Source organism: Mchenga conophoros, linkage group LG13, assembly GCF_057382185.1.
Source record: "Mchenga conophoros isolate Kocher_MC1m ecotype Shallow Benthic linkage group LG13, M_conophoros_male_GT1.1, whole genome shotgun sequence".
In the NCBI taxonomy this organism is placed as follows: Eukaryota; Metazoa; Chordata; class Actinopteri; order Cichliformes; family Cichlidae; genus Mchenga; species Mchenga conophoros.
Window position 1 is genome coordinate 16,790,962 of NC_140538.1, and position 22,388 is coordinate 16,813,349.

A 22,388-nucleotide genomic window follows, 5' to 3' on the forward strand; every position below is an offset into this window, starting at 1 on the left:
GTAACAACTTACCATAAAACCCCTCCCAACCAATTTTACATCTAAATATGATGTGTGTGTGTTTGTGTGTGCAGGCTTCGTAGTCGTCCCTGAGCACACGTTTACTCAACACAGCATATTACCGTATCCCCTCTGGATCTCCTTAAATAAGATAGATATGATGGCTACGGCATCATGTTCACTGCATTTATCATTGTTAAATTCAGATGAAATCATCCTCACGTTTTCCCTAAATCACGAGGGGAGCAGCAGAGCATTTCATCCAGCCGCTGCTTTTTCCATTACAATATATGTGAAGTCAGAAAATGTTTACTTTGGTGCGTGACTCTTGCGATTAGTTTTCACACATCTTAAAGCTGTTCCTCTGTGCTGTTGGGCAAAAAAAGAGAGAACAACCTGGCCCAATTTATACATCATATTTTATTCAACAATATAACTTTTAAACTCCAGAGTACAATCAATATAAGGTACATATGACAAAATATATATTTAAATAGAAAAGAAAAAAAACATTAAGGCATCTCATGGAAGAAAGTTAACATTTTTCTTGTTTTTTCTTTTGACAGCATAAATGATAAGATTACTGTTACATTTTCATGTTTATACCTCTAAGGCACTACGGTATGATCACTGCTGAAACCACATTAAAGGGTTTTAGGAAAAGCTGGATAACTTTCTATACCTACAGAGTGGTGACAACATGGTGATTGTCCATGCGGTTTTCAGTGCTGTATATCTACAGTTTATAGTGTTTCAGCAATAAGCCAGAGTGGACACGTGGAATCATAAAAGGCAAAGCAGGTAGTGAAAGATTTCTCATTCTGCCAAAAGTCTGGTGGCATTGTATTAACACTTTAATAATCCCCCTGTGTCGCACATGAACCAGCTACAGGGCAAAACACTGTAATTATCTTTATCACGCAAGCCAGCCTGGTGCCAGCCTGGCTTCTTTGACTGGGACTGACATTAGAAAGTCCAGCTGTTCCTCTGGAGGATCACTGTGGCACCAACGAGTGGTCAATTCGCCAAGTTGTATTATGAAAACTGTCATTTCCTGTACGTGTTCTCGAGTTCAAAAACCTCTGTTATTGCCTCTGTGACCGAAAGCTGTTAGGATGGTATCACAGAAACGCATAAACAGCTCGACCACATCCACCAAACCCGGGGGCAGAGAACAAGCTCTTTCTCACTCTTTCCCTTTCTATCCCCTCTGCGTTTCACACTTACATTTGCTTGCATGCATAAACAAAGGCAATCGCACACACAAACATACACACACACACTCACACCTTCTCACACGTCAGCACACTGATTTGTTACCTAGGTATGTACATGACTTAACTCCTGGGAGTAAATTGTACGAGTAGGCCTGCTGTAACATAAAGTTAAGTATTCTCTCAACTTACAGGCTAATTCCCTCCCTTTACACTTTTGAACTGTTCCTGGACTCCTCTGGAAATTATTACTCATGAGGCAAACTATACAGAAACTTGCACAAATAGCGGGGCGCAGCAGTACTAACCCCTAACAATTAACAGAACAGAGGATGTGATTTACAAGGTCAAAAGCTGCTCATACTGGATACGTGTACATGTACATTTCTATAGATTTTTCTTTCTTACTTACAAATGAGGCACACACTAGTTATTGTATGCAATTCTAGTTTGAACAAAGGGATATATGAAGGTGCAGCTCCATCAAAAACCCATCAGGTTTAGGTTGTGTGTCCTATAGGCCTCGTTTCCTTAGTGCCACTGCTCTGTTCCTGATTTTTCAGGAAGGTGAGACAATCACGATATGGGGAAGACACTGCATTTATTCTTCAAGCACTCCAAAACTATGTCAAAATGATTAATCTTTCAAAATACTAAAGAAAAAGTACTACGTTTTAAGATTGGTGCTTTCTTAATCAACACCTTGATAGAAAAAGATGCCCAGTGGTCATGTTATAGCAGAAGGTGGTCTGACTTGAGCAACTGGAACTGCTGTGCTGCTGTTTGAGACTGAGACAGCCTATATTATATACTGAATGTATATGAAAATGTAAAGTATGTTATGCTGATACAGGCATCTGCTGTGTTACATTGCCATGTTTACAGACTTGTGTGCGCTGTTGGGAACTGAGCCGCTCAGAAAGCGTAGGGCCCTACGATGATGGTGAGCCGCAGCAGTGAGCTGGAGCGGTAGTTCATGGTCAAATGGTGAGTGATCATCTCCAGGTCCACGACGTACTCTCTGGGGCCCGTCAATGGCTTGGTAAGCACCAGCATGGCACTCACATTGGTGGAACGCTGCAGAAAGTACAATCAATCCGTGTGTTAGCATGTGAGTGCAAATTGTATCTTTTTTGACACAGTTTTACATTAGTAATATAGACTCACCAGTCACTTTATTATGTACACCTGTTTAACTGGTTGTTTAATCTAATCAGCCAATCACATGGCAGAAACACAATGCATGTAGGCACATAGCCTAGCCGGACCATTTCTGGCTGAGAGGAAGGCAACAGTGACTCAAATAACCACTTATAGCAGAAGAGTATCTCTGAGTGCACAACATGTCGAACCTCGAAGAAAGTTGGCTTTTTAACTTTTTTAAGATCACACTGAGTCCCTCTCCTATCAGCTGAGAACAGGAAATGGAAGCTACAGTTTTCACAGACTCACTAAAAGTAGAAAAAAGAAGACAGTCATATTGCCTTGTATAACGGGTCCTGATTTCTACTGCAATTGAAAAATGTAGTTAATTTCTACCAGCTTTAGTTACTATGATAACTGATGGTGAGAATCAATGTGGATACTGCTAAGCATCAGGGAGGCTGTGGGTTCTCCAGTTTGTCCCCTTTGCCAACAGGCATCGTAACAATTATTTTACCCAGTTTTTGTTTTGTTTTTTTCCCCATCAACATACCCGAAGGAAAAACTCCCCTCCATCATTCCCAGATTTAATCCTGAAAGTGTTGTGTGTGTTGGCATATATGCTTGTGGCTTGAATTTGGAATATTTCCGCTGGCACAGTCCGCTCTGCCTGGATGCTCATGTATTTGTAGACAATTGATGGTGGGAGACCCTGGCAATCAGTCTGAGCCCGGCAGATGCAGCGACTGCAAGCAGACACAAAAATTAAGACAGACTTTTTGAAACTTCTTGTGCAAATGAGAGAGAATCAAAAGAGCCTGTGATGTTTACTGACTTTTCAGATGTTTGGGTGTAAGGTGGCTCGCAGGGGTTTCTGGGGTAGCAGCGGAAGCCTCCATAATAGTTCCAGCACATTTCATCATCTTGGCAGTTATGGGTTCCCGTCTCGCACTCATTTATGTCTGGTGATGATTGGAAGAGAGACAGAGAGAAAAGTAAGTGAAAAGTCAAATAGTTGGATAACAATTCAAAGCATTTTCAAAGAGAACTGTGTAAGCACAGTCAAAGTTCAGGTTATGTACAAGAGGTTTGGTTTTTTGTTTTTTGCTGCAGCAGCATTTGTTTTGGCAGTGGAGACACAGAAGAAGGAACCCGCAGATCCATAAGGGAGGGAAGCCCCTTGTGCAACCCCACAGAGCTCTAACTAAAGCTCTTTCCGTTCAGTACCATGAAAATAGAGCCATCAAGTGTGCCCCAAACCGCAGGGCTATTTCTGGCACAGCAACCTGGATTCATCACCAAAACGTCCCTCTGACACAACAGGCTAGATTCATGGCTCCATCTATAAAGCTTGCACCTGACTGAGGGGGAAAGGAAAAAATAACAGCTCTCCCTTTGAGAACATGCCGGACCTTCAAATAAATCCACTTCAAGAAACCAACATCATGCATATAAATTCACAGAGGTGGCTTAGCAAGGCAACACGAAGTTTGTGCGTTTGCCTTGCCTAACCTCGGCATTCTTTCCATGACAGTACTGGTGGCTTTAAGGTCTGCTTTAGAGGTTAAACAGATGATGACAGGAAGAATAACCACCAGTTATCCTCAAAGAGTTTATGTAGAGGAAGTTTGTTGTGTTGGAAAACAGAGACCGGGGTATGAGATAGATAATAAACGAATGAACACAAAAAGTAAATAAAAAACTGATTTATGGGAGGAAGGAAAGGGGTGGACTGCCATACCTTGACACAACCGGTTTGCCTGGAGCTGATATCCTTGTGGACACTCACAAGAGTAACTTCCTGGATTGTTAACACACTGGTACTGACACATGTAGCTGGACAAACCGCACTCATCGATATCTGCGCAGAAAACATGCACACACAAAAGTAGACAATGAGTAGAACAAGTCAGGCTCTGAAGTCAGTGTGCGTTAACAACCGGGAACGTGTTTGCATGTGGATGGTTACATTTATGCACGTAGTGTGCATGTGTGTGCACCTTGGCAGGAGACCGTGTCTTGAGCCAGCTCGTAGCCTTGGTCACACTGGCAAAGGAAGGAGCCAATCAGGTTGTAGCAGTGGTGATGACAGGGGCTTTCTGCATCACATTCATTCACATCTAAAACAAAAGAAGGGGTTTTACAAAGAGTACAGTGTATGGACACAATCTTATCTTCACCTTCTAGTTGTTACCCTCCAGCGTCCAGGCTCCTGGTTTTCCTTTGTTTGTAAATAGTGCTTTCTTCCCACCCGACCTTGTCTTGGTCTGTTAACTATCCTTCTGTGTTGACTGCATTTGGGTCCACAATCCTACACTTCATGACACTTTTTACCAAATCAAGTAATTTTCATAACCTGTCAAATAATCTGACCATTTTTTTCTTTGCAGAGTTGGAAATTTCCCAGAAGATAGCAGATCTGAACTGTCATAAACTTGTAATCGCTAAATCAGTTCAGTTCAAAAGAGGCAGAAAGACTGATACAGTCTGCAACAGAAACAGACTTACACATGTTTCAGCTTGCGTATGTGTGTTTGTTAAATCACATACACATGTTTCTGCATAGATAGGAGCTGGCAGCCAGTCACAGGTTTTCTAAATATGCTTCAGAGATAAACATCTCTGTGACACACTCAACAGCTTCCTTTGACTTCAGGAGATTTACAGTGTGGATTCAGGTTGCTTGCACCTTTTGTTTGGTTGAGGTGACTTCCTCCAAGGGTCTGCATGTCAAAAAACTGAGGAGTGAGACAAACCCAGTCAGTGTGAACACTGGACTTTGGTAGCTAACTCATTCTTCTACTCACATCTACTTAGTTACCTAACTTTATTTAGGTCATTATTAGCCGTATATTTATATTAAACATCTATTAAATTGATCAGTCTAGAAGAACCACTCATCCAGTTCAAGGTCAAGGGGGCAGCAATGCAATCTAAGCAGAGATGGCTAGATTTCCCTCTCCCTAGCCACCTCCTGTAGCTCTTCTGGGACACACACACACACACACACACACACACCAAGGTGTTCCCAAGCCAGCTGTGAGATGTAAAGATGTCTTTTCAGTCGTCTTTCTAGGACGACATCCCCAAAAACCATCACCCAGGAGACAGCCAGGAGATGGTCAGATGCCTGAGCCACCTCTACTGATTATTGATTGTCTGGAGGAGTAGCTATAGTTTTAAGTGCTATTAAAGGTCAGCTTGATAGCTTTTATTATATACATTACAAAAGTACAAAGTCTTGATATTGATGCCTCTGCAAATGAGAAAACGATGCACACACACACAGCATGGATTTTCAGTGGCTTACCAACACAGCTGTGGTTGTTGCTGACCAGCTTGTAACCTGTCTTGCACTCACAGTAGTATGAGCCCGGGGTGTTCACACACCTGTGCATGCAGTAGTGGGTCGTGGCACACTCATCTCTGTCTGGGGGTACACAAGAGTCATGCAGAACAAGTTTAAATCGGTTAATAAAAATCACATAAAAAAGCATTTTATATAATAAAGACTTACCGACACAGAGGTCTCCATTCCTTTGGTAACCTTGAGCACACTGGCACATATAGGAGCCTCTGGTGTTGTAGCACACCTGTTCGGGACCACAACTGTGACTGCCTGTCACACATTCATCTATGTCTGCAAAAAACACACACACATGCACACACAAACTGAGACAAAGCTGCATGCAGTCAATTATACAAGAACATATGGAAGACAAAGCAAAGGGACGTGCCTGGACCGCATGAGCTCTGTGATGTGTAAACTGTTTTCCACAGGCAGCAAAATGTGTGACCACTGACACCATCACATTACACACATGGGCATAAACACACATGTTCACACAGAGAGCAGGCGATTACATAAAGACGGCTTTTATCGAGCAGCTCTGGGTGAGGGGAAAAACACAGATCATATCTTTAACTAACAAGACAGTTATTTGAAGAGGGAAGTATGCATGCGTGTGTGTGTGTGTGTGTGAGTGTGTGAGTGTGAGTATGAAAGAGGGAGAAACACCTCTACTGATAAGTCATGTGCTGTCTACCATAACGCTTTTGTCATGGTCCTGGGTCGTTGACCCAGCGTTTTGTGTTTTGTGACTATTTCCCTCTGTTCTAGTTATTCTGTGTCCTCCCCCCTTGTGTCCGGTTCGGGTTCTAGATTTCCTGTTTTACTTTGTAGGTCTGTGTCTCGTTATGCCCATTAAGTTCCAGCTGTGTCCCCTCCTGTGTGCCATTTCCTCATTACCTGGTGTATGTATTTATAGTTGGTGTCTGCCTGTGCTCCTCGTCGGCTCGTCTGCGTTCATCCATGTAGCGCTGCATTCTATGGTGTTTCGTTCCTGTCTCTGCCCCGCACCCCTTTTGTATGGTCTCAGGTTTGTCTTTAGTTTCTCCCAGTTTAGGTTTGTAATTGCTCATGTTGAGTTGCCTGTTTTTGCCACCACCACCACCTTGTAAATAAACATCACTCTGTCATCAGTTCGCTGCATCTTGGGTCCTCCTTTTCCTCCACACCACACGGCTCCCTCCGCCAGCCGTGACAGTACGAGCCGACCAACATGGACCCAGCAGCATTCGCACCTACCCAGGAGTTTCGGGAGGAGGTAACCGACACGGTCGCAAGGTTGGTAAACCTGTGGCTCGAGCAGGAGGAAGAAGAGTTCCACCGCGCTGTAGAAGCCAGGCTACAGCAGCTACTCTCTGCACACTCCTGGCTGCTAGACTCGCTTCACCCGCTGGCACGGGACTTCCTCCTTCATGAGCTGCACCTTCGCCCTCCAGCCGCTACCGCTTCCCAACCCAGCCCGGCGGTGAAGATTTTGCCCGGCCCGCCGGAGGTTTCGCCCGGCCCGCCGGAGGTTTCGCCCGGCCCGCCGGAGGTTTCGCCCGGCCCGCCGGAGGTTTCGCCCGGGAGGAAGCGACGATCGCGCCGTCGGCGCGTCGCCCCACAGCCGGAGAGTAGGACTTCGGAACTGCCGGCTGTGGTGAGTGGAAAAGACACTCCGTCTGTTTCGCCAGCTCGCATGACTGTTTATTCCGGGGCTGTGTTTGTTGAGCCAGCTGCCCAGCAGGTAGCTCAGTTAGCCGCCCAGCAGCCACTAGCTCTGTTAGCCACTCAATCGCCACCTCCATTACAGTCACAGCCAGACCTATTAGACACTTGGTTACAATCCATAGCTCAGTTGGCAAGAGACTCATCCGCCTTATTATCACCTATTCAGCCATCATCTTCACCAGCTCCGCCTGTATTACAAGTCGAGTCCATCCAACCGGAAAAGCACTGTTTTTCACTTGTTCATGTCAAGCAGAGAGACACACCACATAACGCAGTTGTCAGTCCGCAACAGCTGGCCAGCCCAGCGACTGTGACGCACTCCAGGGCCTCCCCAGAGGCTGGGTCCCAGCCCCCGGCCGACTCTGGACCCCTGGAGATTAAGAAGCCAGCTGAGGACTGTATCCGGCTGTCGCTGCCTGAGCTGGGTCAATGCTCTGTGCAGCTGCAGTCTGCCTTGTTCCTGCCAGAGGCCCGTGCGCCTGCTGGTTCTGACCCGTGCCTGCCAGAGGCCCGTGCGCCTGCTGGTTCTGACCTGTGTGTTCCAGGGGCCCCGGTGCCCACTGGTCCAGAGACTGTTTTCGCTGGGGGGCCCGAGGAGCCCGTCCAGCCTCCTGCTTCGCCTGCTGGGGGGCCCGAGGAGCCCGTCCAGCCTCCTGCTTCGCCTGCTGGGGGTTCAGGAGAACCTAGCCAGCCTCCTGTCTCGTCAGCTGGGGGGCCCGAGGAGCCCGTCCAGCCCCAAGACCCATCATCGCCACCAGCTGCAGCCTCTGTGTCTCCATCCTCGCCAGCTGCGGCCTCTGTGTCTTCACCCACGCCGTCGCCTGGTCCGGCCTCTGCTCCGGCCTCGCCTGGTCCGGCCTCGCCTGGTCCGGCCTCGCCTGGTCCGGCCTCTGCTCCAGCCTCGCCTGGTCCGGCTCCAGCCTTCGTGTCTTCAGCATCGCCTGGCCCGGCTCCAGCATCCTCGTCAGCATCGCCTGGTCCGGCTTCTGCTTCAGCTTCGCCTCGTCCGGCCTCTGCTTCAGCATCCTCATCAGCTGCCTCGTCTGGTCCAGCCTCTGCTTCGGTCTCGTCTGGTGCTGCGACGGCCACGCCACCTTCGGGTCCCAAACTGCCGCCTCGACATCGGCGGTCATCTGCCAGGCCGCTGGTGGAGCGTCATCGTCACTATGGATGACCTCCTAGACGCCGCCGTTGCTGTCCGCACGGTCGGCCGCCTGAACGGTTTCCTCGTTGCCGCCGCTGCCGTGTGCACGGTCGGCCCCCTGAACTGCCTCCGCTCCGCCACCGCTGCCTTCCACTCGGTCGGCTTTCGGAGCTGTGTCGCCGACGTGGCCGGCCTCAGAAGATAAACTGTCCTGGACTTCTGAGCTGTGAGCCTCTGGGCCGGCCTCCTGAACTGTGTTTTGTCCTGGTACTCCAGCATGTGTGTTTTTTGTTTTGGACAATTCCCTCGGTCTGCTGGAGCTTGTTTTGTTCGGTGTTGGTCCCTCCGTCCTGGGCCCCCGCCGCCCGCCCTGGGTTGGTCGTCTGTTTTTGTTTTGGGCTGTCTGGAGCCAGCCCTTGGAGGGGGGGTACTGTCATGGTCCTGGGTCGTTGACCCAGCGTTTTGTGTTTTGTGACTATTTCCCTCTGTTCTAGTTATTCTGTGTCCTCCCCCCTTGTGTCCGGTTCGGGTTCTAGATTTCCTGTTTTACTTTGTAGGTCTGTGTCTCGTTATGCCCATTAAGTTCCAGCTGTGTCCCCTCCTGTGTGCCATTTCCTCATTACCTGGTGTGTGTATTTATAGTTGGTGTCTGCCTGTGCTCCTCGTCGGCTCGTCTGCGTTCATCCATGTATCACTGCGTTCCTCCGTGTAGCTCTGCATTCTATGGTGTTTCGTTCCTGTCTCTGCGTCTCTCTGCCCCGCACCCCTTTTGTATGGTCTCAGGTTTGTCTTTAGTTTCTCCCAGTTTAGGTTTGTAATTGCTCATGTTGAGTTGCCTGTTTTTGCCACCACCACCACCTTGTAAATAAACATCACTCTGTCATCAGTTCGCTGCATCTTGGGTCCTCCTTTTCCTCCACACCACACGGCTCCCTCCGCCAGCCGTGACAGCTTTGCTCTCAACAGACATCCATCAACTTAAAACAGACCCAAACACATTCACTTTCTGTTTCTCAACCCATAATTCACATGTAGTGAGATGATAAAAGTACGGCGAGCTTTAAAGGGGGTGAGAATGAATTCCAGGAGCGCAAACCCAAAAATGACAAACCCACATTTACCTCCAAGATGTCTTAAATAAATGTTGTCATACGTACAATCTGCATGAGCTGTAATCTGAGCTTCTCTGTTTAATGTCTTGGTAGCAGCTCTGGCCGCACGTGCATGTTAATACATGTGAGTGCCTCCCTTGAAACTGTAGGCCTTCCTGGTGTTTATAAGGAGGATGAGAACGTGACCTCCCACACTGTGTGGTAAAAGGAAGATGGCAAAGTGCAGGCTGCGGTGTTCAGCTTCCAGAGGCGACTTTCCAGAGTTTACTCTACGGAAGAAACAAAAGCTAAAAGCGCCTTTCTGGCATAGATAAGGAGCAGAGGTATCACTGTCTAGATTTTGAGGCATAAAGAGCTACAAAAAGAGCTCCAAGTCAGTTTCAGTTTTGGTTCTTTTGTTTTAAGGCTGATGCTCTAGTGTGACATCCACTGGTTCTGAACATCATGTATAACACTTTAAAGAACTGATTACACCTCCAAAATATGAGACGCCAGTGAGACGATTCTACGTTTAATGCTGATTCTACGAACACATTTCCAACTTTGGATAGTTCAGAGCCAGATCTGCTTAAAAAAGGCTTTTCTCATGGTTACCTCCCAACATACACACACACACACACACACACACACACACACACACACCATTGGCATATTAATAGTTTGTGTGCATACTCTCATCTCTGAGGCCCACCAGCAGGCCTCTTGGGTGGTCTGATGCAACCCATCATATGCAGACAGCCACTGGGAATTGGTTTAACAGCATGACAGACAGTTATCCTCAATACCACACACAAGGGAAAAGAAGAGGGTACTATTACTGCATTGCTGTTTGGCACGTGTGTAACTTAACAGTAGTCACAAGAGCCTGGAAGGTGTAAAGCTATACGAAAAACCTATAGTTGCACTGTGTCCTCTAGAAAACATGACATTAATAACCTCCCTGCAGTCTTTAGATAAAAATCAAATACAACTGAAAAACAGAATAAATGATCAGTCGACACATTCAAATCAGTGCAGGACAGTTAAAAGTTCTGTTGAACAAATAATTCAACTCATATTTCCCTGGAAATGTTTCATGCGATAGACCTGAAGAGGATCATGCCCTTCCCTGAGTGCCTCAAATGCCTTATATTCCAGCCCCACAGCTTCCTCAATGAATGGGACTGATGCCGGTGAGAAATTGGCTTGATTTGCTGCGCAAGAGCCCGTGAAAGAAAAGCCAGACAGAAGGTAAGTTGTCTTCACTCCCTAAAGGAAAGAAAGGGAAGAGGGCTGAAAGGTTCTCAGCTCTATGGGGGCGCAGTGATAGGATGAAGTACACTAGGGACAAAAGCAGGGCTTATCTAAAGGTCCACCTTAGAGACAACAGGTGCAAACTGCATAAAGTGTGGAATGCACACATAAGGATTGTTGCTCATTGACCCACTTAGTAGAGGACAAAGATGAAAGCAGTGCTGCTCTGGAAAATCTGTGTTCTGATGTGGCTTGAAAGACATCTAGGAAAAGACATTCGAAAACAGCACCAAATGTCAGCAAGAAACCAAGTGCCGGGATTGCTCAGTATCACACTTTGGGATACTGTCCCAGTATCCCAACTCAAAGGCTCAATGACACTATTGTCATTATATTCCAATGCCTCTGTCACTGCTAGTGCAGCATCCAGGTTTAACCTGTAAAAGAAATCTAACTCAACCGATTATGAACAGAAGATTTCACACATGCAATGTATGTAAACATTTGATCTTTGTGGTAATACCAGTACCAATGGTATTACCACAAAGATCCAAAGGTGATGGGTATAAATACTGGGAACAATATATAGCCTAAACCTGGCAGCCAGCTGGGGTTTGCATGAGTTCTCTCTGGGTACTCCGGCTTCCTCCTGAAGTCTAAAACCATGAAGCTGAATGGTTATCTGGTGACCTGCCTAAGGTGTACACTGCCTTTTGCTCAGTGGCAGTTGGGATAGGCTCCAAGAAAATGGATGGATGGAGTGAAAAACAATCACCTTGCTATACTGTTGAAACCTGTGCTAAGTAGCGGGTTGATGGCAAACTACGAGCCTTGACAGGTAAATATGCAAAGTAGCAACACTGTGCAAGAAAAATTAGGTTGAAGTGGGTGTCAGAGAAATAATGGAAATGTAATCTTGCATATGTACAGCACGAAGAAAACGTCTGAACAAATGTCAACAATTACTTAGACAGAAGACAGCAGTCAGAAGCCAGGATCAAGTCCCTGTGACTCATAACCACACCTACTTACTGGAGGTATTTGGTGATTCATTTAGACTGGAAATGCCTTGCCTTCTGGCTATATAATAGATTCAGACAATACAAGTCTGAAAAAGCAGTCTTGTGTGTTCACGCTACCCTACCGCCAGACATCAACAAATCCATGATATCAGTGAAATGCTCTGCGTGTAAATACGGCAACTTGCTACGTCACCACACAGATTCACTCAAGTTGCAAAAGCATAGCTGTGTTTGCTTAGAACTAAACACAAACTGGCAATGCCATTATTTTTACAATCATTTGAACATTAATAAATAATAATAGCAAATCAGTTCACAGTTTAACCTCCTTCTGATTGGTCCACACTGCATCCCCAGACCCAAAGGTTTAATATTCAGGCCTGAAACATGCAGTTCCTCAATTGACCACTTGAAGCTGGCTCAAAAAGTGAGTTAATCACCTACCTACAGACTGCCGTATTAAAATACTCTACTTTGAGTAGAGGAACCTGCAAACTTGAACTGAAACTTCTCCAAGGGGATGCCTACTGGATATTACAGTATATCATTTGCAAACAGTGAATCCACAATGATTAAATAAGGAAATGTTGTTCTGTATTTTATAACTATTATATGGTGTGCACAAACATGTCTGTAGTTCCTTACTGGGGGCCCTAGGACGTGCATATAATTTCTGTACACACATAGTTCCATGCAATGTTTAACCTGTTTATGGGTTTTCAAATGTATACTTTGGTCATCTTTGAATGTGGATGAAGCACATTATCTCTTTTGTTAATGTTGTTGTATTGATGATTGTTGTATACATATACTGTATGTATCAGAAATGCCACGGACAGAAAACCACAGACTAAAACGCCCCCATTTTTCCTTATTGCCACGGCACATTAAATGTATTGCATATGTATTTTGGAGTGCTTAGATTCTTATTAATAGTTCCTTAAAGATCCTTGTTTGAGAGTGTATTAGAGTTTAACATTATAAGAAATTAAGGGAACAGCCACTGTGACTAACAAAGCAGTCGCTGTTCAGTATTTAATGGGAAATATATTTTATGGAAAGCCTGTTAATATCGGCATTGTATTTAACATCAAAGTGACTTAGGACCATACAAAGCTAACCACTGCAGCTAGCCAGTATTAGAACTACTTTCATGTTCAAATAATGTGACATTAGCGCCAAAATGTTAAACTAGAATCATAACAGCAGTTCACAAACTAACTTCAGGGGATAAGCCAGTGCTCATGGGCAGAATGAGCACCTCTGACTGAACTTAATGTTGACTTTCTTCTGACTTAATTCAGGACAAATCTGAGCCTGAGCTGCTCCACATGTGCCAGCAGCTTCAAGGCGAGATGGCCACTCCTGATAGCAGCATTTGCTCATGTTCTGCTGCCAACCGGAATTACATCAGTGCATTTGGACTCATTTTAGTGCGACTTAGCTGGCATGAGTCCAGCAACATCTATGCCACTGTTGGTCAGAGTGGCTCTGGCTACCTAAATCAATGAACAAGGTGTCAGGGGTGTACAGAACATATGTTTGATCTGTGTCCCAGCATTTTCCTCAGCAAGGTGTAGAGACCATGAACTCTTCTAGTAAATGGATATGACTAAGTAGTTTGAATGTGAACAGTGTAGCTCCTATGAAAATTCTGTGTGCGGAAAAGTCAGAGTCATCTTCCCTCTCCTGGAAGAAAGCTTGGAGAGGTCTAAATAAAAGCATATGTGCTGAACACAATCCAAAGGTTCATTCACAGGAATATCTTGCGGTAACTGCTACTTTGTCACTAAACCTTTAAGGAGCTGCCAATACAAAGTTCCCCAAAACTTTGTGTAAGCATGTGCGTGTGGGTGTGTTTGGAGGGGGGGGTGGGGGTGGAGGGGGAGTTTATCCCACATTGGCTGGCTCCTAGGTCCCATAAAGTCTCCACAGTTTGCCATGCTGCACACTCGACAGGAAAACTGCAACAAGCCATCAAATGTGATGATGTGTTGCGTGTGGGGAGAAGTGACTGTTCCCCGAGGTCAGATTTTTGTCAACGTTTATTCAACATAGCTTGCAAGTTTCTTCCAAGAGCGAGCCTGCTGTAACATCACAGGGAAAGATAAGGCTGTCCAGCAAGAGAGTGGAAGATGTGGAAGGAAAGAATGAAGAAAAAGGGTGGAGGCTTTTTTTTTTTTAAACAAAAACTGGCTTTTTTTAAGATTTGAAGTTAGATTTATGGCCGTGTGTGCATATGTGATGTCAGAGTTAAAACCTCCTTGCTTTTCAAGGAGATTAATTCTAAATGCCTTGTGGGAGCTGGGGGAGTAACGGGAATGGCGGCAGCTCAAAGAATGTGAGTGTGTGTATGTGTGTGTTTATGGATGAGTGGGTGTGCGTGCATCGGAGGTCCTGTTTGAGGTGCTCATTAAATGGCCTTTTTTAGAGCTGCTCATGTTTTATGGAATGGAGTGATGCACTCTAAAAAGGTGTATATATGAGTTTTAGTGGGGGGGAAATTAATATATATCCAAAATGGGGGCCTAAAATTTATTTGGCTTGAATTCAGAACAATGTGTGGCGTGCTCCAGATTTATACTGACATGATAGGGCTTGTTGTAATTATCACTTGAGAGCGTTTAATCTTGTTTTCACTGAACCACTGCAATGGAAAGCAGGAGCTGATCCAAAAAACAAAACAGTTGGAGCCATCCTGCTGTTGGACAGCATCTCTGTTTCCCTCTGATTATTGGATAATTCAATCTTTGGGCAAGCAGGGGGCAAGATGTGTGATGTTAATAGCCCATAAAATTTTACAATGTCAGATTTATCAGCATGTCATACACCATCTATTGTAATATCATCCCTTGCTGCACGGCACATTGTTTCATTTGTGTATAGTTCTCTCTGCAATGCAGTGTGAAATGCAGCTATCGCTGGCTTGAATGCAACCCCAGGACGAATGGGAGTGGTGGTGTTCCCCTTTCAAAGCAAGTCCAAACACAAAGCAGATAAGAAATCAAAGAATTCAAGACACTAAAATCATATATTCCGTGTATTTTCATCCGTATTAGGGCATGAAATATTTCTATGCTCTTGCTGATAGCACCACTCCCAAGATTCCCCTCTCATCGCTCTCATTGTTCAGGAGAAACGGGAGTTTTAATCATGCTGACACTCACTAACTGATTTGTGAGTTTGTTCCACACGTTTGTAAAGGTCGGGCACGCTCTTGACGTTCTTGAAAATCCGTCCAGTGTGCCAGCCGCATTCCCTACTGATAATAATCCTTCCTGTTACTCTGAAAATGTCTAGAAAAACAACCAAAAAAAAGAAGTGCTGAGCAATTCTGCTGCTTTTCAGCGCGAAGAAGATCAGTCGCTCTGCTCGCCTGACATGCCAGGAGCTGGGCTGCAGTCATTTACAGCCCTTAAAGGTAATTTCCGACACCGAAGGAGTAAAGCTGCAAAAACGGAAAAAAAAACATGTTCAAAATAACAGCGGGATCATTCGAAGAAAAGCAGAAAAAGTGCGTTAAACATGGCTCGCGATTGCATGTGTGTGTCAACCAGCTGAGAGCGAAGAAGTGATTTATAGCAGCCCTGTGTCCCTTTCCATCATGAGGTAAACGGAAAGATCAACACATGTAAGCACATCAGAGGAGGAAGCATCTGGCCACTGGACAGGCACCGACCTCAGGGAGAATAATAACAACAACATTAAGCGCCTGCACCGAGGAGGCACGGCAAAGCTGCTTCCCCCTTTTCTCCTCTCTGCCATTGTTGATGTGATGGCAGCAAGGAGCCAGTAGCAAACCATAAGCAATAACAACATACTGTACAGCAACACGGCTGAGGCCAAAAACAGGGCTGCCTGCATGATGGTTTGATTATATTCACAGAGGCTGAAAGACACTCTCTGGCAGCGTAAGGAAGCTGATGAAATACTGTCACCATGGTATACCCATTAAAAGATAGAAAGGCTGGAAATCATTCTGCAAAGTGTATTTTTAGATTCCATGTGTTTATTTTTCATGGAGAAAGTGGGGGGGGGACAAAACTAAGGCTGTAGCTGTTTAAATCGTTTCTATGATCGAGAAATAGAAACAGTGTTAAAGGAGCTTTGTGTCATTTATCCGAGGCTGAGAAGTTGCAACATCAGCAGGCCTCCTGGCACCGTTTTCTAATGGAAAGTGAGCTTTAACTGTCAGAAATCGAGCATCTCTGAATCACTTCTGCTGACTCTGAAACATAACTTGTGAAAGTTTTGTGCAGATCACATAAATTACCTGGCTTACACATATTGTGGCCATGGAAGATCTCTCTGGTGGACACAGTATTTCATGGTTTCAAAACTGCCTTTGCCATTTCAATTCTGACATTACTTCTTACTTAATAGCCAGGTGCTGATTCGCTGAGCTTATATCCAGGATATTGCCCAATGTAGAGCAGTAACATGAGCTGGAGGACTGATCTCATCTCTAGGGAACAAATTGACTTCAGTTGTCACTCAACTTCCAGAAGAAGTCATATTTTCCCTCTATACAGCACTATGCAAGCAGATAAAGAATATACACCTATTTCCTTTTTTTCTAGGAAAATACTAAGAAATGAGGGTTGGCTCAAGACCTTTGCAGAGTAATATACAAATAATCATAAAGCTAATATGAAGTGAATAAAGTATTCAATGGCTCAACACTAAATAATCCATTTAGAGCCTGACTCTGTAATTCTGTAAGGCTGTACATCCAGGAAACACTTGCAACTGTAACAGAAATGCCAAAGTTATTACAGCTCATCCTGACAGGAAGTTGGAGCAAAATGTCTGTACCAAATTTCATGGTAATTCACCCATCTAATCTATCGCAACAACAAACTATTTTTGACCCAGAAAGCATGTGCAGTTCAAGAGCCCGAAGGTGCAGCTGCAGTGTAACAGGTGCAAAAGAGCCGGGCAGTAAAATCACAGGGCGCTAGAATAGCAGCATCGTGCAGACGAGCGCAAATCACGAGTTTGGGAACAGGTGGAAGGTATGAGCTTTGCTGGTAATAGATAGGTTCAACGGGGACAACGGTGTGCTTCAGGTGTCTTACTGCCTGAGTAAACAAAAGCGGGTATGTTTTCATTAAACAAATCTTTTGTGTTTGATCCAGCGTCCTCCTGCTAAGCAACAAAATTGCTGCATAATGTTTTAATCTAACATCTGGCGTATACTGTATCCGTTTAATTTTAGAGTTGAAGGCTTCATTCTCTGTGAAAAAAATACAAAAACAAAACGTTTTCCAAATTTCTGTCGCTTATTTTTGGAGAGGAAACAAACACTAACAAGATAACATCTAAAGGAATTTCCTGAGAAGGAAAAAAAGAAGAAAAGCATTACAGCAATCTGTTTAACTTCACATCTTTTTACATTGTCCATGGCATGGCAAAGGCTCATGGTTGGGGCTTGTATCATCAACTGCACATGCGAGGATGAGCCAACAATAAGTGGAACTGTAGGAATTAACTGTAAAGGTCAAATAGTGAAGCCTGTTGGCAGCGTTACGCTGTGCTTTGCAACCGCTGGGCTCTCTTTCTTCGCTCCGCTCCCTGCATTCCTGCTCCTCGCAGATCGATCCGATGCTTATCTGTCAAGGTGGTGAGTAATTCCTACCATCACAAAAGATGGGAGCAAACGAAAAAAACAACCACGGCTAACATTCCAGAGATATTCCTCCCAAGTGCATTGCATCTGTGTGGAAAAATGTTATTGCATGCGCTTGGCCTTGTTCGGAAAAATACACAAGTTCTCCGTCATGCGGGGCTTAACGGCCTTAATAGAACATATTTAGGAAAAATTTCCGGCCACTGCAGGTGAAGAGCGTACAGGCAAAGCTGAAATTAGTCAGGCATGCAGGTGGTAATGTGGCCTACATGACCTCAAGAAACCAGACAGGTAAACAGGAGTGGCATGTTGCTTCATACTGCAGCTCATGAGTATCTAATTTAGAGATGAAAAATAAATAGGCACCAGCCAAAGTATGTAAACTTAAGACCTGCGAGGAGAATAACACAACCCGCAAAGACATAAGGTATAATTATCTGTCAAAGATTATACTGAAGATGCAGTTAAGCTGGGATTTCTAAACTGTGAGGGTGTATTGTCATACAGTATGCTTTAACGAATCTAGAAACAAGAGCTTCACACTATTCTCCTGATTTATGACCGATTCAGCTGTCATTTGTCCGAGGAAGTGATCTCACTTGGAGGCATCACCTGGCGGGGTACACAAGTGAATGTATGTTGTATGTTTTTGGAGGGTGGGTGGAGGTCGTGGAAACGTGAGGAATCATTAAGCTGTCATACATATAGTCAAGGTTCACAGCTTCTCTGCTTGGCTGGAGAAAGGTGCCAAGTTCCCCTACACTGTGTCACTACAACAACAACAACACACGCTTAAGCCTCTGTTCTCACTCGGGACCAAAGGGCTTTATAGCCCCCTTTTGCAAACAGTTTTCCGCACAGGGATGACTGCTCAAGCTGCAAATCAAACAAAAACACGAGGTTGAAGAGTGTTATATATTCTGTGGTCTGTTTTGCTTTTAATCAGCATAAAGAATAACGCACTTAAGAGAAGCTTTTCCTTTTTTTTCAGTTTCATTTGCGCTGTGGAAAATTGGCTTCATTTTTTTGCAGCGCTGGTAGCTGACCTCTCTGCTATTCGCCACACACTCAGCAGTAAGTCACTGAAACAGCAAGCAGCTGCACAACCCATGACGCTGGTGCAACCTGGCTTGGTCAGTGCTCCGGCACTTCTGTGGTTATTTAGTCAGTGTCCGCCTTTCATCGTCCCCTTTGCCCTACCTGACTCTGCACTCCAGGTTTCCTCCACAGAGTGGTGAGTTTGCAGGGAAGGAGCCTGATGTAAGCGCTATTTGATACACTGAGGTTTTCCCCCATTGAAAGCTAATGGGAATTCCTTTGGTAGCAAGATATGTACGTAGCTGTTCGGAAAGGCTGCTGCGGTGCAAAAACGAAAAGATAATTCTGTGTCCAAGAACAATTGGCTCATTGTAGCTCTGTTAACTGTAATGACAGAGAAACTGGAGACTGATGTAAACATGGATTATATCATTCGAGCAGTGAAAATATACGCCCACATAACAGCATGAGACGCCTTCCAGTTAAAACTGCAGTCATTTCAAAGCAATAACACTGACAGCAACAGCCTATCATTGTTTAGCCCATGCACTGAAACAGCTCACCAGTGAATAGGTATTATACCCATGCCAGCTCGCTTATGTGGTTACTTTAACTGATATGCTGCCATGTTTTACACTCTAATAAACCCTAATTGGGTTCCAATTCAGAGAAACACATAAAGCACCTCACACATATCTTTGTCCCAGGTGTAAAATCAAATTTGTTACTTTCACTGGAGCGCTACGACTGCAAACCTCACCACACAGCCACACACCACATGGTGAGAGGAGTTTTTAATCACTGAACACATGTACTGTACTTCACTGCACTTTGTTTTTGCATTAGATTTATAAAGGGGCGTCTTTTCCACTTAACTCTCACACATTAAGACAGATGGTAACTAGATGTACTGTATAGGGTTACAAATGATTTCAAATATTCTCTCTCTTCTGTGTGGCACAAAGTAACAATTAAGGGCACTAGTGTGTGTGTGTGTGTGTGTGTGTGTGTGTGTGTGTGTGTGTGTGTGTGTGTGTGTGTGTGTTAGTGAGACAAAGAATGAATCTCCCACCACTCCCTATTTGAGAAGATCAAAGAGTTTTTCTCAAACACAAGATCACACCCACGCAGTCTTTGCGCAGCTACCAAAACCACAACCTAGTAAAGGCGCAGGGGATATCTACTGTAGCTGTAAGGGGTACATGTGAGCACATAGCTCACCAGAATTTTACAAAAGCGGCTTGATTTCCCCCCCGAAGCGCAGGACTTCAACACCCAAAACAAGAAGAATTTAAGGAAGAAGCTGAACTCTGGCCAAAAACATCACGCTGCGAGCAACCAAAGGGTTTTGAAAACATGACATCAGAGTGGAAAAAAAACAACAAAAAAATGAGAAGCTTGCAACACATCTGGCAGCTATGCATAGTTAAGCTGTTGATGACTGTCAGACAGATGGATGAACAGTTCACCTTTTGAGCTCTCAGCTTACTGGGGCTCTAAAGTCGTTAGCAAGTAATTATCAAATACCTGCGTAGCCCTGCCAAGTGTAAAAAGAGCATACTGCTCTTTTTAAGGAGATAAAAACACTTTGAAAAACAATTCTGCCACTACACTGCAGAACACAGCAGCTAGAAAAAGGGGGGTGGCTGAAAGTGTATCTATATTTTTAGGATGTAATCTGTCTCACAAAGGACAAAGACCTATAATATTCTGGAAGATTTAAAAACTCTTGAAAATAATGTGGCAACCATCCTTTTTAAACCTCTGGACTTTATTTCATGGTTACACCTCTAGTGCTGCTGACAGAAGCCAATTTCTCTCTTGAGGAGTATGTCAGCACCACTTCCTGAGATAACCGTGTGTTTACACCATGTGTTGCTGTAAAGCACTTTAAAACAAAAAAGGAAGCCAATTTTTCATGGTACCTCCCACAATCATATATCTGTACAGGGAGAGAGGGGGAAAAGTTTCTGGGCTGCTGATATTACCTTTGCAGAAGTTCTGCTCATCTGCAGCATGTCCTGGTGGGCACCGAATGCTTTGAGAAGGACCCCTCGGGGGCTGAGGCTGGTCTGGTGGGACAGCAGGGACAGGATTGTCTGGCAACGGCACCTGCTCACCGTCCTTACTAATATAGATGACGGCGCTCTTTGGAAGGCAGAGGTATCCACCAAAGTGGTTGATACACTGCATCCCTCCTTTGCATGCGTCGTCATACAAGGCACATTCATCAATGTCTGAAAGAAAGAAAGAAAGAAAGAAAGAAAGAAAGAAAGAAAGAAAGAAAGAAAGAAAGAAAGAAAGAAAGATTGCAGATATGCTATTTATGCTATTATTGTATTTGGATAAAGTACAACTTGCATTAAGCTTACATGGAAAAACGTTTTTTTTTTAAACAGGAGTATAAAAAGCTACATAAATGTGTAATTTCTCACCTTTACATTGCTCTCTGACTCTGTCGTACTCATAACCCTCTGTGCACTGTGAAGGACATACAACAACGCATTGTTTAGTATCCTTTCAGGAACTCTCGAGCTGTACATCAGTAAATGAAAAAAACTGAGCAGCATGCATATGTCAGGCTGTATTAAACACAGACTGACAGGTAGAAAAAAAGGTACGCTTACTCACTGTAATAGAGACCGGCTCTTCAGCCTCCTGAGAGAGAACATGTGCAAAAACCGCACAAAGACACACACAGATCCCCAGCATGTCGACCAAACGTCGGAGAAGTACTGTAACGGGATGCGGAGACGTCAAGTGGATTGAGTGTGCAGGACCATTTTTGCCTGACATGCCTACGATTTTTAGTATCAATTATAACATTACTGATGGCATTACTCAACGAGTCCCAACATTTCCCCCTGCTGACGTGTTGTTTATGTTGGCACCGCTCCAGGTAAATCTCCGACTTCAACCGAGTGTTTTTTCTGTCGTTTCTTTCCTAAAGGATTAGTGCGTAACACGCGTAAAGATCGTGCGTAAACATGCCCCCTCTGTGCCAATCGGGGTTATGAAAATGAAGGCACGCAGACCTCGGGTTGATTAATATTTTGTACCTGCCAAATACACGTCTTTCCTCACACAAGCTGCCTAATCACACGGTAACGTGCGTGTCTATTCTTGATTTTGCTTTGTTCATCACAGTTCAAGATCCTGACACTTGTTACTGGACAACTCCCTGAAACAAGCGAACTGCAAGAGAAACAAGTGCCACCGGAGTTTTACTCACTTGTTTCAACAGCTTAACATTTTTCACATTCGATGAATTGATTTCATTGTTGGTAAGAACGATGTGTGCAAGTGCTTCGTCATCCCGTGATGTCTTAGCTACATACCTGCAGTTACCTGCGGATATCCAAACTCTCCCGGCAAGCCGAACTAAACGTCCCCGGCGTCTTTGTTGTTGCAAGTCCGACTGTGCGCGAAGCAGGGTGGCCTTTATCGTGCAAACGGTGCAGTGGATGTCAGATGCTTGGCGGAGTGCAAGCAGCGCTTAAATGATGAACATGCGGTTAGTACAGTATGACACACTGGGGGGCGGTGTACCGGGCAGGTTGACTCCGGGCTTTTCTCTCACCGGGGTGCAGTAAACCATCAGCAAGTTTCAGTGGCTCCCTCTATAGACTGATGTACAGTGAGGGAAGTGGATATTCTCAGAAAAACAGATAATACGGTATTATTATCATCAGCCAGTAATCTATTAAAACTCTTTTGATTGTAAATTCATTAAGAAATGCCTTTCACATTTTAGGTTATATGCAAAAGTTTGTGTTCATGTAATAACATATTAT

The 22,388-nt window shown here is 44.7% G+C and overlaps 1 protein-coding gene across 1 annotated transcript; it reads right to left on the bottom strand.

Moving 5' to 3' along the window:
- Positions 1-401: 401 nt before the first annotated feature.
- On the bottom strand, positions 402-22,181 carry efemp1 (EGF-like fibulin extracellular matrix protein 1). Its single transcript, XM_085296791.1, has 11 exons — positions 21,933-22,181; positions 21,226-21,329; positions 21,030-21,075; positions 20,583-20,831; positions 5,875-5,997; positions 5,668-5,787; positions 4,358-4,477; positions 4,099-4,218; positions 3,193-3,319; positions 2,911-3,103; positions 402-2,291 (listed from the first exon to the last, which is right to left on the bottom strand). Exons 2-11 carry the CDS (start codon positions 21,304-21,306, stop codon positions 2,130-2,132), a joined length of 1,341 nt encoding a protein of 446 aa, XP_085152917.1. The 5' UTR covers positions 21,307-21,329; positions 21,933-22,181; the 3' UTR covers positions 402-2,129.
- Between the last annotated feature and the right edge of the window lie 207 nt (positions 22,182-22,388).

Excerpts from the sequence above, each read along its gene's own strand:
- efemp1 (XM_085296791.1), bottom strand. The coding sequence starts at position 21,306 with ATGCTGGGGATCTGTGTGTGTCTTTGTGCGGTTTTTGCACATGTTCTC. Across the intron at positions 5,998-20,582 it reads TGAGCAGAACTTCTGCAAAG|ACATAGATGAATGTGTGACA; the intron begins GTAATATCAGCA and ends TGTTTTTTGCAG. Across the intron at positions 5,788-5,874 it reads GAATGGAGACCTCTGTGTCG|ACAGAGATGAGTGTGCCACG; the intron begins GTAAGTCTTTAT and ends GTGTACCCCCAG.